The sequence below is a fragment of the Anabrus simplex genome, chromosome 1 (genome assembly GCF_040414725.1).
Source record: "Anabrus simplex isolate iqAnaSimp1 chromosome 1, ASM4041472v1, whole genome shotgun sequence".
Classification (NCBI taxonomy): domain Eukaryota; kingdom Metazoa; phylum Arthropoda; class Insecta; order Orthoptera; family Tettigoniidae; genus Anabrus; species Anabrus simplex.
The window spans coordinates 398,446,573-398,463,780 of record NC_090265.1 but is presented as its reverse complement, the minus strand read 5'-3'; the positions used below and the strand labels follow the sequence as shown (position 1 = coordinate 398,463,780).

The 17,208-nt window shown below is 38.1% G+C and overlaps 1 protein-coding gene across 1 annotated transcript in view; it reads right to left on the bottom strand.

The window, feature by feature from the left end:
• Positions 1-650: 650 nt before the first annotated feature.
• LOC136869499 (transmembrane protein 145) overlaps positions 651-17,208 on the bottom strand; it is a 139,555-nt gene continuing 122,997 nt past the window's right edge. Inside the window, exon 13 of the mRNA XM_068227122.1 lies at positions 651-868. Within this exon, the coding sequence (XP_068083223.1) occupies positions 713-868 (156 nt within the window). The 3' untranslated portion in view covers positions 651-712. The remainder of the gene's footprint in view (positions 869-17,208) is intronic.

Sequence of the window (17,208 nt, the reverse complement as noted above, 5' to 3'; positions counted from 1 at the left end):
AGGAATGCGAAAAAGATCTGAGGCAGATTGTTATTTCAGACCAAGAAATTCCTGACAGGAATGCATTCAGAAGGTTGGTGAACAACTATCAAGGTTTCAAAAATGGCATCAACTTCCAGAAGACGGAAAGGACCTTTTTCTGAAGAGCATTAACAGGCACTTGTCGCTGGGCTTAGAAGATACTGGCAGGAAGTCAAAGCTGGAACAGGAACAAGACCTAGACACTAAAATGAATGGGGGTATGAATTGCCACAATATAATCAACCAATGACGGTGTAAGGACAAAACAAACTGGAAGAAGCTCATGTATAACTACACATGGCTTGCAAGAGTGATTAATGGATAATGATGATGATGATGATAATGATGATGATGAATATTTGAATTTCTAGAGACCTCTATTTGATTTCTCGCTACCAACAGGCTTGAACATGGTTGACTGAAGTCTAATTTTAAAACTGCTATATTGTTTTGGAGTGAAACATTATAACTAAGTGACAGGTAGTCACTGCTTTTTCTAACATATCCTTGCTCTGCATAAGAGTCCTTTGATAACATACAGAGACTACCACAAAAATTATTTGTATACTTACAGCCTCCAAAGTGTGTGGAGACTTTGGAGCATCACAATAAATATCACTACAGAAGAGTTTTATTTGGCACATGTCATCAGCATATTATTGCACCATCATACATTCAAGTTTGCTTTTAATCACTGAGTGCTGTGGTTTCCATAATTTCCATGGTTCTGGTCATGTGTATTAACAGTTCCCTCTTCTTCTGAAGAACTGGATTCTCTCCTGTGATTATTGTAGTCCATACCATTAGTTCTGTATGACTTTATTGGTATTACTGCAGCTTCAGCATTCTGCAATGTAATGAACATTTAGCTTCCACAAGTGTATTTTAGTTAAAGTAAGCTTTTTAACACTTAGGGTGTGTACATGTGAATGATATGTCAAGTACAGAGCAGAAATAGGCAAGCGAACACTAGTGAATGGTAGCTCAATCGGTAGAGCATCGAATGCAAAATCCAAAAGCTACAGATTTTGCTCCCATAGTATCCGGTTGGGAATTTCTACCTTGTACTTCCCTTTGACATTCTGTAGTACTCAACATGATCTAATAGCTGAAAGTCTATTTGAAAGTATTCTGCAAGACAATAACATACAGTACAACTACAAGAAGATCTGCATATATATATCAATTTCAGTGGGACAAATCATGAGCAAGAAACATGATAAACCATTTAAAGTAAAGCAAGAAATATACAGTAAATGTGAATCCTTAACAATTTTGAAGTACTATAGTCATCAAGAAGTAGGTTAAAATACAAAAATAAATAAGAAGCAAGAAGAAATATTACAAATAGATATTTATTTATATTTGTTTTACTCTTCTCTGAATATAATTTTTTTGATAGATGTAATAATTCCATTTCATCATTTTCCATAATTCAGTTACATTTTACTCTATCCTTACACCACCCATTCTTTACCATATTCCAGTTGAAGTCCTAATGCCTTATCCTCTTCAGACCCAAGACCATATGAAGTGAAGTAAAATTTATTGCACTTTGTTTCTTAGCAAATATTTGTTTAAATAACTCAAGATTTAGCATTAGGAAGGGTATCCATTTCACCGAACTGTTGTGACAGATGTTGCACATATGTATAAGCTGATTTATTCCTTGAATGGATGTATTTCCAACCCATGCCCCATTTCTCTATGGGGTCGAGTATGATTCGAGTGAATCTTCATAGTGAATCTTCATAGTGAGTTTTTATGATCAGATTCCCTTCCTGATGTCAACCTCATCAGAGGAGTTAATGAGATGAATTATGTGATATATGATAGCAGGAAAGGATAGGGTGAAACTTGGTTGCAATACATGCAGCTCTATGCAATGTTGAATAGCACAAAGGCGTCCACTCAAAGCTTTACATCTCTATCCTATGGATGAATCACCATCAACAGCATCATATGTCCTCACTCCATATGAGCCCTGTGGAAGATTTGGAATTGAATCCAGGCTTTTGGCATGCAATCTGGTGATTAAAAATTCCGATGGTGAATTTTTTCAATCAACAGAACTCAAACCGGCTAACTATGGTGTCAGACCATATAGACTTGACACCTTAATGATCATAGCCAGGCTGGGTATCTTCCTTGAATATTTTATAATTAAATCAGTCACCGAGCTCGATAGCTGCAGTCGCTTAAGTGCGGCCAGTATCCAGTATCCGGGAGATAGTAGGTTCGAACCCCACTGTCGGCAGCCCTGAAAATGGTTTTCCGTGGTTTCCCATTTTCACACCAGGCAAATGCTGGGGCTGTACCTTAATTAAGGCCACGGCCGCTTCCTTCCTACTCCTAGCCCTTTCCTGTCCCATCGTCGCCGTAAGACCTATCTGTGTCGGTGCGACGTAAAACAACTAGCAAAAAAAATAAAAAAATAAATCAGTCATAAATCAAGAAGGTGTGAGGAAAGAAATTTTGAAATAATCAAAATGCATTAAAATATAAAGTCACCTTGATTTTTTTTAATGTTCCTTCAGGATTGTCTTGCTCTGGTATAATCCGCTTCACAAATATGTTTCTGCAGTTCATGTACATGTACTACATTTACATAAAAGAGTCAGCTACTGACCAAAACTTTAAGACATAGAGGTGCACTTTTTTCTACCAATGTTCTGTAAAGATTATGCTGTTCTTAAGCACATTCATGCATCAGAATTTGTTCTTTTAATAATACTTTATTGATGGCATAAAACCATATTAAATTCTATACACAGAATCTGTGAAGTATGGTAGACAAGTTTCCAGTTTCTTTGAAATCATTTAAGAAAAGATAAGGTAAATAAGTGGGCAACAACTTTAAATGCAGATCAGTGGTGGCTGACAGTTCTTTTACTTTCTCCCAGCTGGGAAGCAGACAAGTTAAGATCACTCTGAGGGTCATGTATACCGTTCCATGCAGAACCACAGAACATGTACCTAAACGTTAATGTGATGCACCTGACTTCTCTTAGGCTACCATTATTTAAAATTATTAGTATGAAGCTTGAGAGACTCCGTGGCTCAGACGGCAGTGCATCGGCCTCTCACCGCTGGATACCGTGGTTCAAATCCCGGTCACTCCATGTGAGATTTGTGCTGGACAAAGCGGAGGTGGGACAGGTTTTTCTCCGGGTACTCCAGTTTTCCCTGTCATCTTTCATTCCAGCAACACTCTCCATTCTCATTTCATAGCATCTATCACTCATTTATTAATCACTTTGGGAGTGGCGACCCCATCGTACTAATAGCCTATACATGCTTCAATCATTACATCCCTGACCCGGTCAAAGACCGGAAAACAGGTTGTAAGTTTGCATTTTTTTCATTTTCAGTATGAAGCTTATCTCCCACAAGTCCAGCCCCTTGACCATGTCATGGGAGATGGGCAAACGCATGATGTAGGGGATGCCTGTAAGGGTACAGTGTACAGTGGTGATTTCATGTCTTATATACTGAGTGGCCAGAAGTCATGAAAAGACACTGAATGTAATGTTAAGAAGGAGTTGCTCCTCTGAAAGCCCTCAAAACGGCAGCAATATGGCGAGACATCGATTCTACACAGTGTTGGGATTGTTCTGGAGGGATTTAGACCCACACGTCTTGCAATGCTACCCACAATTGGTCTTGTTTAGTTGGTGCAGGGTTCATGGAGCATACGCCAGCATTGACAGCATCCCATAAATGCTCGACTGGATTAAGATCGGGGGATCTGGAGGGCCAATCCATGGTTGTAACTTCACTGGAGTGCTCTTCCAACAACCTGCGTGCCACCACAGAGCTGTGACATGGCGCATTGTCCTGTTGAAATATGGCATCCCTATCAGGGTACTCTAGGGTCAGAAAGGGATGCAGATGGTTTGAAAAAATGTCCATACAACGTTAACCTGTCAGCGCTCCCTGCAGCTAGACAATGAGGCCTAATTGTGACCATGAGAATTCCGCCCAGACCAGAACTGAGCCACATCCTGCCTGGACACAAACTTGTTAACACGCAGGATCCATAGTTTCATGGGGCATACGCCACACTGTCACATGCCCATCAGCTCGATACAACTGGAACCGGGATTCATCGAACCATACAACCACTGTTCGATGGTCCATTGCCGATGTTCGCGGGCCCGTGAACATTGTTGAGCTCTGTGTCGAGGTGTCAGCAAAGGGACACGAGTTGGTCATTGGCTGGTGAAGCCTATGCAGTGCAATTGCCTCCTTACAGTCCTAGTAGAAGTGGGTTCCTGACTCCCAACATTCAAATGGGCAGTGATCTGACTCACAGTAGCCCGTCAAGCGCCCAGTACAGTTCTGCGGAAGCAACGTGATGTTCGTTCGTTAAACACCTGTGGTCTTCCTGTGCGGCGGTTTACATGGGTAGTAACATACTCTCTGTGATATTGAAGATCCACCCTCGACATTGTTGACCTCAGAAACGTAAATTTGGGTGTAAACTCCGCAGTGCTGTGATCCATACGGTGTGCGCCGATGATCATCCCATGTTCAAACTAGGTTACTTCGTGACATGTTGCCATCTTCACGACACTAATGTCTGAGTCAGACTGCTCAGCTACGCTGCAGCCAGCCACAACACTCATGGGTCTTACATGGCATATTTCCTAATGGGTTACTTCTTCCCGTGACTTTTGGCCACTCAGTGTATGTCTCATGACGGCTACAATAGCTGTGAAAGTTCTACAGGAACCCTGGCAAGTGATGGCTAATGGGACTGTGGTAAAGAAGCCTCGTTAGGTGCAACTGGCCAGTGGTAGATTAAGCGTGCTTTCAAGGCAAATACAAGCCTCAGATCAAAGAACTGAAGGCAATGACAGCTATGTGCATATGACAGCTTACAGCCTGAACTTCATCATCCACGAAACACAAATCGAGACTTAGTTGCTGGATTGGAACTTTGAATATCCTAATGCTGACAAATAAAACTGAAGAGAGAGTTGATCTGATGAAAGGGAGGAAAATTCTCATTATGGAGATGAGTGAAACAAAATGGAAGGCAACAGGAATAAAGCACCTCCTGCTAGACTATAAACTATACTGTTCTGAAAGTAACATGAAGTCACAAAATGGAATGGGCTTTATACTTCATAAAGTTATAGATGTTTGTAGTCAGACTGGATCTGTCAGTGATAGAATAATTGAAGTGTCAGTAAATTGGAATGAAGACACATATCAATATATCATATAATCCAGGTCTCATCATCATCATAATCATCACATCATCATCAATTCCCCTTTTCCAGTTGACAGCGGGTGGGGACAAATATGGCTCCTCTCCACTTCAGCCTCCTATTTCTGATTATGATGGTAATCTTCTGAATTCTCTCATATATTTCCCTATTGAATCTCAGATAGAATGTAAAATCTTCTGACACTTTCTTGGGTCCTAAAATTTTCTTGAGAAACTTGGTTTCCTTTCTCTCAATTGTGGGATCATCTAATTTAGCTAGTGCCTCTGTGGCATATGGGCATTCTGGTCAGACTAATATACAGTAGTGTCTCAGTTTTTCCTGGAAGGAGATTGATCTGGACCTGTAGGTATCATGGCATAGTTTAAAGACCATTTCCATCCTCCTTGCTCTTTCTCCTAGCAATTCTTTTTCATTGCCATTGGAACTAAGGAACTCACCCAGATACTTAAATTTCTCATTCCTCTGGATAATTCTGTACACCATTTCAGTCTTGCAAATAGGGTCTGTTTTAGCTTAATCTATGTATATTGTCCCTTCGAATGAGATCCTCAGTCTAGTCTTAGCAGCTACGTGTTGTAGTACTTCTGTGTGTTTCACTGCTGTCATTGTCTGCAAGGATCATTACATCAACAGCAAAGGCCAGGCAATCAAACGTAATACCAGTGTTACAGCAGCCTACTATTATTCCACTTTGGATATAATTTCTTGTCAACTCTTTTCTCCATTCTCTGATGACTTTCTCCAGAACACAACTGAACAGAACATACTTTGTGAATACATGTCTTTAAGGGTCTGTTGTTGTTGTTATTTATTATTACTAATTTTTTTTGTTTGTTTTGGCCTACTAGGGACCATGGGGTTTGTCTTAAATCTTAGCTATAGTCTTCTGCTTTTTCTTGGCCCAGCACGCTTTCATTTTCTGACTGTGTGCCTGCTTCCTCCCATCCATTCACTTAGGTCTGGTAGTCCCTGTACTCTTTTTGCTTATGAGGGACAAGTGGGGGGGGGTGATATGCAATTATAAGAACTCAGCAAGAGAGTTCTCTTAGCCTCTGTCATCTCAATTCTCCAACTTCCTAGCTACATGTGGTGCCCCTGTGAAGCCAAGCAACTCAATGGAAGGTTGAGTATCCAACCCCAGTGGGAAACTGAGTCGGTGAGCAGACAGGTTTTGGAGATCAGTAGAAGGCAACGGGAAACCACCACTGAAATCATCCCAAGAAGTTCATGGCAATGGACCTCTGTATAAAAGACTCCAGAAGTAAACCTTCCCCTCAATTGGATCTCCGGGAGGGGAATACATTGAGGTTTTCTAATAGAGAGATGAGTAAAAGCCCTAGAAAAAGTAAACAGATTTTGAGGATAGGTACTAACTCTATTACAGCAAGGAAAATTGGAAAATGCTAAACCAGAAATGGCTAAAAATAAACCTGACATATTAGGCATGAGTGAAGTGAGATGGGGAGGTAGTGGGGAACTGGATAGTAGAGGATATTCAGGTGCTGAGCGTAGTGGACAACATGGAGTAGGAATACTAATTAAGAAAGATATAAATCTTAAAGTGTTGAAGATAGAATATGTAAATGAGAGAACAATTATACTAAGACTGAAAGGCGATCAGAAAGATTTAGTAATAATTCAGATGTATATGCCAACCAGTCAACACTCAGAAGAGGAGGTAGAGGAATGTTACAAGCAAATAGAAGAGATTAGTGGAAGAGAAATGAAGAATGCATGTGTGGTGATAATGGGAGACTGGAATGCTGTTGTTGGAGGACATGAAGACAAAATATTTGGAAAATATGGGCTGGGAGTTAGAAATGACAGAAGTCAGGTGTTAGTTGACTTCTGTAAAAGAAACAACATTGTTATAGGCAACACATTGTTTGAAAACAGTAAAAGGTGGAGGTATACCTGGAAATCTAGAATTAATAATGAAAAGTACCAAATAGACTATATTATAATACAATAATGATAACGGAATGGCTTAAAAAAATGCAAAATGTTATCCAGGAGCAGACATATGTTTTGATCACAACCTACTTGCTGCAGAACTGTGCATTAAATAAAAAAGAGTAAGGATAAGAGCAATGAAGTTATATGCCTTGAAAATTTGAAAGAAAACAAAAATGTTGTAGAGTTGGAGGAGAGGCTTGTTGAAAGATTACAAACTGAGAATGAGGTTACTGTGTTAATATATGTAGGATTTATTTTCTCTAGCTTTTACAGTTTTTCAACCTCATTAATCTTTGCAGAGAAAATAGAAAAGGAAGAACAATCAAAAAAACAAATACAAACAAGACAAGCCGAACTGAGAAATACATAAAACACTACAAAGATACAAATAATGGACAACCCTATTGAATAAACCCTGACGGCAAAAAAAAAAAAGCACACAAAACAAAACAAACAAAAACAATGGCCTAACTACAACAGTCTACTTACAATGGGTGTGCGTCAGAGCAGGTGTGCCCACAGTCAGCTGCTCGACTCATCCAGCCGAGTAACGCAGCTGTGACCTGACCTAGGACACCGCTCGTACACACCCGTTTCCTCCCAACACTGCTAACAGCAGTGTGAGGAGACCTGAGTCTCTGCTACTTATCTACATATTACTCCCTGCTCTCCTCTATCATCAGTAAACAACAATCACTATGAGGAGAAACAATATATATATATATATATATATATATATATCTGTCACACTGCTATCTTCTAACTTTTGCTTTCTTTAACCTCTTTATACAGCATTTTCTGACAACCTCTAAAAACTTGTTTAAGTTGCCAGGTTCTTTCCACTCTCTCGCAATCCAGTTAATGATCTTCTGTTCATTGGCCAACTGTTTGAAGGCTTCCAAGTGCCCCTCACTCACGAATTTCTCTCTCTCCACATGAGTTCCCTTCTATAAATACCCATCATGCACCAAATCTCTCTAATCTGTTCACATTATCCATTCTTATACTTACTACTTGTTTAATTCTGATAAACATGTTTAGGGATGTCTTTCTCCCACATTCAGCCTCCAGCTCCTGTGACTGAATATCTTTGATCCTTTTTAACGCATTCCTCTAACAAACTACATTCCTTCTTTCCCAATCCCTCCCCCAGTAATTTCCTAAACCCAATCTCTCAATAATATTCATCACCTTGTCAACCAGTAATCTTCAAAAGAACTCTTCTTTTGGTACTGGTAAACCGTTTGTAGGAGCAAGCCGTCCCCAACCGTTACCAACCTTCTCCAGTACCCCAACACTCTCTTCATGATATCAACCTCTATATACTCATTACACATAACTCTAGTTGCTGCATTAGCCATACAATTTGGGAGGTCCATTACAATTTTGCCAAATCTGCTAACAATCTGATTTAATATAATACAATCCTTTTCAACGCCCCATATTTCTGCTCCATATAACACCCTACTTAAAACTACTGTTTTAAATACCATTCTCTGTATTTTGAAATCAATTCCTGGGAATATATTTTCCAGTATTCTTATAACTGAAAGTGCTGCTAGTCCCTTCCACTTAGCTTGATTAATTTGGTTGGACCATTTATCATACCTACTTATACAAACACCCAAATACTCTAGCTTATCTGTCTCCTCTATTACCTCCGCATTTATCACCCAATGCATCTTTGTCTTCCATATCCTATTTTCCTACACATGATTACCTTTGTCTTCCTACTATTTACTCTCAGTGACCATTTCCTGGCATACTCCGAAACCTTATTTATACTTTTCTGTAATCCTCCTCCTGTCAGCGCCATCAATAATAAATCATCTGCAAATATCAGACCTGGGATTTCTAGATCACCTAATACAGGACTCGCCCACTCCTTCCCATGCCCTTCTAATATGTCATTGATAAAAATAGAAAGAATAGGAGATAGAATAAAAGGAATAGGAGATAATTTGCAACCCTGTTTTAAACCTATATTTGATTTGATTAGACCACTTACAACCCCTTCCTCTAATCTAATACTACAATACACTTTTTCATACATACCCTCAATCGCCCATCTCATCTGTTTGGAAATTCCCACTCTACCCAATCTCTCAAGCAGCACCTTCCTACTCATTGTATCGAAGGCCTTTTCAAAATCGACCGCTGCTATATACACACCTTCCTTCCTTCCTCACATACTTATCAGTTATTGTCTTCACTATCATCACATTATCCATCATTCTACGTCCTTTCCTGAACCCGCTCTGATAGATCGATAATATAGAAAATAATATAGAAAACTCTTCCGCCCATTTTCTCAGCCTATTCGCTAAAATGCCCGTGTACACCTTACTCAATGCGTCTAAAAGCGTTATACCCCTGTAGTTGCTAGGGTTGCTCTTCGCTCCTTTCTTTTTGAAAATATTGCATATAATACCTTTTTGCCACTCCTTCGGGAAATTGGTACCTTTGAACACCTTATTAAATAACTACACTATACACTCCCTCATCATACTAAGCTTTATTGCTTCTTTCCAAAATACATTTGTTATTCTGTTCCCACCCCCAGCAGTCCTACTTTTGGCTTTGCCTAACACTTCCAATATGTTTTCCTCTGATATTTCTTTATCCAACTCATAACTCCCTACTGTCAACTCCCTCCCAATCACCTTCACCCCTCTGTCTCCCTTCCACCTATCCTTCCCTCCTAGCAGTTTACAGAAATATTCCATCCATGTTTCATAATCAATTTTAGGTTTACTGTACCTCCTCTCTCCTCTATTAATTTTATTGATTCTCTCCCATACCTTTTCACCCTCCTTGCTTTCGCATTCCCCATTGATCGCCTCCCCTTGTTCCTTCTTCCATATTTTTTTCCTTTCTATTATCTTTGCCTTGTATTCCCTCATTGAAAGTTAGAAACTTCATTTTGTTCCGTATTGAACTGGGATTACAGTAAAATGAAAATGTTAAGGTCCACCTTTTCAATACCTGAATGTATTTTATTGTATTCCCTCCTCAGTCTACAAAACCTTTCCCTCTCTTCTCCCCATCCGTGCTTCCTAAAGTCTTTCAGCACCCTTAAAACTACTCTCCTCAATCTCTTACACTCACTATTGTACCACCCTTCAGTCTCTTCAACCCTTTTCCCTCTGTGACATGTAAACTCTGCTCCTCTTTATGGAGTATTTTACTAGCTCTAAGGCCCTATCCACATTATTACATCTCAATGCTACTTTGCACCCTACATTAATAATTTGGAACTCATTATGTAAATACTTATCAAGTCTTACTTTAGTCTCCATTTATTTTACTTTCCTTCTCCAAATTTATACTACTCTCATCTGGTCTGCTGTTCCAAACATATAACCATTCTATGTACTCTTTCCAGTGAGCCATAAAAAGTTAAGGAACAATGAAGATAAGATTGGTTTCAGAGAAGAGGTAATAGAGGCAACTATTGAGGAAATGAAGAATGGTAAGGCAGTTGGTGTAGATGAAATACCAGTTGAACTACTCAAAGTACTGCAGGGGAAAGGAAAGGATACACAGTAAAACCTCGATTATCCATTCTAATGCCCGGGAAGGGGTGAAAGGTTAATTTAATAAACGGATAATCCATACTACTAATTTTAATGGACTTTAAAGTACATAAAATACATACCATATAACCTTAAAATGCAGTGCATTAAACCCTCTTTAAAACCAAAATTTAGTCAAAGCTACAACAACAATACATACTAAGTATTCACATAAATTACAGCAGACCATAAATATTTAATTTACCTGGTGTCATTTGAGCTGCTTTAAAAAAAAATCTGGTTTTTTTTTTTTTTTTTTTTTTTTTTTTTTTTTTTTTTTTTTTTTTTTTTTTTTTTGCACTCTCCTACAACTTATTTTCTTCTTTATGTCCATTCTCAGCTTTCTAATTACAAGAATGTCTGAAAAATCTGTATCATCCTCTTGCTCCAAGAATTCCATTAACGTTTCAGCCGATGCCAATGTGGTCTGAAGCGGCATATCATTGTTTGTGATGCACTCTTCTTCCGCATCCCCTCACTTTCACTTGTCACTTCGCAGCTGACTGCCGAGTTCCCGTTCGCGCTTATATTTACTATTTCGTCATCAGTTAAAATGTGATGCCCAGGTAATATATCATCAGTATGAAGCCACTCCTCAATGTTACTTTCATCCATTTCTCCAAAATGAATGTTATTTTCAGTAGTTTTCAGGATATCTTTGATTATCAATCCCACATTTTCATCTTCATCAGTGAACCTACGACAATCCTCGGCGAGCTCTTCAACATCAACATACAATTTTCTCCACGATCGAGTGATGTTCTGAGCGGTTACTAGATCCCATGATTTCTGGGCAAGATAAAGTGCTTCTTTAAGATTGAGTTTTTCCAGAACTCAACCATCGATGTTTCTTCAGAAAGTAAGAGGCCTAGCAATTCCTACTTATAATGCGCCTAACAGGTTGCGATGATGCGTTGGTCCATCGGCTGAATTAATGAAGTTACATTAGGTGGCAAATAGGAAACAAAAATGTTTCCACCCTCTGATTTCAACTCTGTATCAACAGGGTGAGAGGGTGCATTAGCAAGAAAAAGGACGGCCTTTAATGGCAAGCCTTTGGACGCCAATAAATCTCGAACCTGCAGAACGAACTTATTATGGAACCAAGTCCTGAATATATTGCATGTCATCCATGCAGATTTGTTATGACAATAATCTACTGGGAAATATTTCATCACTGTTCCTTTGAAAGAAAGTGGATTTTTTGCTTTACCAACAACAGCTAATTTTAATTTATGGTCACCAGTAGAGTTCGCACAGCACAAGATGGTAACGTGCTCTTTACTAGATTTGTTGACTTATCAACACTGCAACATGGCGGTACAGAGTGATTTATTTTTTCTCTGAGTGGTGAAATGTTCGGTGATAATATGTGTATGAAGCGCAATGGATCTATTCACGGAAGTAATGCTAGTCTTGATAGTCTTAATGCTTCTTATGAGTGCGTATTTAAGAATACTTTGGTAACGAAGTGTCAGATCCGGTAGATGATCTCGTCTCCGATAACCTAACTTTGGACTCCGTGCATTTGAGGTTTATAATAAGAGATCCGAAACTTGAACTCTCATCCAAAGATGAAATAATTAAAATGTTATCAACGGATCTAGAAAATGCTCTGCTGGAATTGAAGAACTTTAAACAAAATAATGTTCAAATGACGAGACAATACAAAAATGATTTTAAAGAGGTTAAGTCGAAGAATGTTAGGCCTAACCGGAAACATGTTGCATTTAAAGATTCTGTAAATAATATAGTGACACAAAACAGTTTTCAAGTATTGGAATCTAATGATCATGAGGCAAACATGGAACATGACTCACCTGCAGTGTCGAAAAGACAAAAAAAATCCCGTCGGCGACTGGTACATAAACAAGCCCGTACAGTAATAGTTGGGGACTCGATGATAAGGAATGTTGGACCTGAAGTTGAAGAGGGAATTGCGTACTGCTATCCAGGCATACGAGTGGGTCAACTTACAGAACATGTAAACAGTGACTGTATTAAAGAAAATCCTGAAGCCCTGATAGTTCACATTGGCATAAATGACCTTCATAATTTCTCAACACCTAGTGACATAATGGCCGAAACTGGTAGGCTTATTACTGCGATAAAAAGGAGGTTTCCAGCGGCAAAGCTTTGTCTCAGTGGCGTTTTATATCGGCATGATGTTGATTATCGCTATATAGATGCTGTAAACTCCACTCTTGACTGGTTATGCCGTAATGGAGATGTCCTTTTTGTCGATGCAAATAGCTCACTTAGAGGTAGTGATTTTAGAAAAGATGGGCTACACCTTAATAGAAAAGGAACCTCTAAGTTTGGTAAACTTCTCAATAGAATATCTAGTAGAATGCTCTCGGGAAACTAATTAAAAAAATGAGGAGGAATGCTAATCCTAGTGGCAAAAACTTAAGTGATACAGAAAATTATTCAGAAAGTATAACTTATAACAGGAATATAATGCAAAATAAAGATAGGGAATCATTTCACAGAGGTCAGATACACAATACTAAGAAAGCACCAAAGACTTCAATAAAAAGGTTAGTTGAACACTTTACAGGATACTATCAAAATGTAAATGGACTTCGAAGTAAACTAACTGAACTTAAAATTTCTTCATGTTTAGCTGACTATGACTTCATGGTATTAACCGAAACAAACTTAAATGATGAAATTAGTGATGTGGAACTCGGACTCGAAGCGTATTCAATTTTCAGATATGATAGGTCTTCTTTAACGAGTATGAAGGCATCCCATGGGGGGGGGTAATGATCTGCATTAGCAAGAGGTTTAAACCTACTCTGATACCGTGCAGTAACACAGTTGAACACTTGTTTGTGTCCCTGACTTTTAACACCACAAAATTAATCATTGGTGCTGTATACATTCCACCAAAGTCTCCTGTCCAAAAATCTTTCGAACATTGCAGTGCTGTTGAAAAAATTATGTCAAATCTCGACAACCATTTATTGCTCATTGTTGGTGACTACAATCTACCACATCTTAATTGGATAGTAAATGAAGAAACATCTCCTGGCCTTATGTCAGTAGGTAACCACACTATGCAGTCCAGTTTAGTTATAGACACTTTTTCTTATCTCTGTTTAAATCAGTTTAATCTATCCCAAATTTTCTGAATCACTTTCTTGATTTGGTTTTCAGTAACTCCAGCTCCATTGAAGTAAAATCTACCTATAAATGAGCTATACAATTCCTTGCCTGCTGATAGTTTTTATTTTGACTTTTTAAATGGTGATTATAATGGACTAAATTATTATCTGTCACAGTTCAGCTGGAAGGTGATGTTTCAAAATGTATCAATTGATAAAGCAGTAGAAACCTTCTATTCAGTACCGGTACTACATTACGGCATGGAACTTTACATCCCTATACGGAATTTTAAGACTCCCAAATTCCCAAAGTGGTTTAATCATAAATTGAAGTCACTGATTATTGAAAAGAAGAAAGCACATAAGCGATACAAAATATCAGGTCTCAATAGTAATTATCAGCATTTCTCGAAATTAAGAAATGAATGCAAGTGTGAATCTAAATCTTGCTATACAATGTATGTTTCCAACTGTGAACAAAGTATTACTTCCAATCCACAGAAATTCTGGCAATATCTAAGTTCTAAAAGGTCGTGTAATAATATTCCTTCAACAATGCATCTTAATGAAGTTACAGCAGATACTGAAGAAAATATTGTCAATCTTTTTGCTAACCACTTTTCATCTGTTTATTCTTCTTATCAGAATAGTAGTAGTATGTCATATGATTATCCTTTCTCTGTCAATCTGTCAGTTATAAACATTAGTAAGGCAGAAATTTACAACAAACTGATATCTCTGGAATTAAAGAAAACAGTAGGACCTGATGGTGTTTCAACTTACCTGCTCAAGTACTGCTCATTTATTTTATGTGAAGCACTCTTTTATCTGTTCAACTTATCATTAAACCAAGGTGTTTTTCCAATGGAATGGAAGAAAGGATTTGTTAGTCCAGTTTTCACAAATGGTGATAAAACTGACATAAAACAATATAGACCAGTTATAATTTCTTCTCATATTTCCAAAATATTTGACTCAATAATTCTTGACAAAATCACACCTCTCTTTAGAAACATCATAATTGATGAGCAGCATGGATTCTTTTCAGGACGGTCAACCTGTAGCAATCTTCTTTTATTCTATCAGTTCCTCTTGGATGCAATAGAGAACCACTCCCAAGTGGACTGCATTTATACAGACTTCTCAAAAGCTTTTGACACTGTCGATCACGATATCTTGCTGCAAAAACTAACGGGCTACGGAATTAATGGGCCTCTCCTCTCATGGATTGAATCATATCTTAAAAATCGCCTGCAGATTGTTAAAATAAGGAATAATTTTTCTGCGCCTATTATTGTTACCAGTGGAGTTCCTCAAGGGTCTCACCTTGCACCCTTACTTTTTACTCTCTACATAAATGACATTAAAAATATACTTAGGAATTCTAAATTGCTTTTGTTTGCCGACGATGCAAAAAATTTTATGCAAATTAATTGTCCACTTGATTGTTTAAAACTTCAAGAAGATTTACATCATCTGGAAAAGTATTGTATTCAAAATGGGTTGAAACTTAATCATGAGAAATGTAAAATAATATCGTTTTTTAAAAACAAGAAGAAAATATCATTTCCGTACAAATTTAATAATAATGTTATTTGTTTTACGTCCCACTAACTACTTTTTAAGGTCTTCGGAGACGCCGAGGTGCCGGAATTTAGTCCCGCAGGAGTTCTTTTACGTGCCAGTAAATCTACCGACACGGGGCTGTCGTATTTGAGCACCTTCAAATACCACCGGACTGAGCCAGGATCGAACCTGCCAAGTTGGGGTTAGAAGGCCAGCGCCTTAACCGTCTGAGCCACTCAGCCCGGCCCGTACAAATTTAGTAATAACAACATTCTAACTCCTGTTTCACAAGTTAATGACCTTGGTGTTTTATTCAGTTATAACCTATCATTTAATGAACATATTGAAAATATTTGTAAGAAAGCATTTCAAAGATTGGGTTGCATTACTAGATATTCTAGGGAATTTTCAAACTTAGCTACCTATCGATTGCTGTATGTATCTATGGTACGCCCTATACTAGAATACTGTACACCTGTTTGGAACCCTTCTCATCAGACCTCTATCCATAGATTAGATTCAGTACAACATAAATTTCTTCGTCTATATTCTTTTAGAGCAGGATTCTCATATGATGATGTTGATTATACATCCCTACAACAGTCCTTAAATCTGCATAGCCTGTCACAACGCCGTGAATTATTGGATACACTCTTCATTTTTAAACTGCTTCATTCCTTGGTGAATTGTCCACAACTCCTTGCAAAAATTAACGTACATGTACCAGACAGACGCACAAGGTTCAAGAATACATTGTCTACAAATTGGCATAGAACTAACTATGCATTCAATGGGCCAATTGAACGAATGTCAAGATCTCTAAACAAAGTGGATATTGGTATATTTAACTGCTCATTGTCAAAATTTAGAACTTACTTACATAATCTCCAGAATTGACTATTACTTTCCTGTGCTTACTTGTAATATAACCTGTGTATATATCTGTACATATTTTTCTACTTATACTCCATTGAACTTTCTTTTTACTGTGTTTTGTATTACTTTAGTATTACTTTCCTGTGCTTACTTGTAATATATCCTGTGTATATATCTGTACATATTTTTCTACTTATACTCCATTGAACTTTCTTTTTACTGTGTTTTGTCTATACTTCTCTACTGTTATGTAAAATGGTATTTCCGTTAATAAAGTATTATTATTATTATTAGGAGCTGATTTCTCTTCAGCAGCTGCTAGTGTTTTACTGGGTAAGCACTTCCAATAAAGTCCAGTTTTGTCGGCATTGTACACTTGACTTGGAACAATATTGCATCTCTCAATTATGCACTTAAACTCGTATCTAAAGTTTTCTGCTGCCCTGCTGTCACCACTTGGGTTTTCTCCTTTGATGTTAAATTCTCAAATGCCATGTCTGTCCTTAAATCTCTGTAGCCAACCACTGGACGCTGGTAAGGACCCTGAGAGCCCCATCCTTTCGTGAAAAATGTGTGCCTGCCTTGTTATCACAGGACCATTAATAGGTACATCTTTGCCTCTCTTTTGCTGAAACCATGTGAATAACACAGCATCCAGTTCTTTTAAAAATGATGCTTTCATTGTTTTTCTTTTAGCGAGTCCATGCGAACTGTCAGAAGTCACCGCAAACTGCAACACTTTGTCTTTATTCTTCCTTAGGTCCCGCACTGTTGTCACACCCACACCGAACTCTGATGCTAAATTTGAGACTAGTTAACCTTCCTTTAACCGTTCGATTATATTAACTTTATTTTGTATGGTTAAAA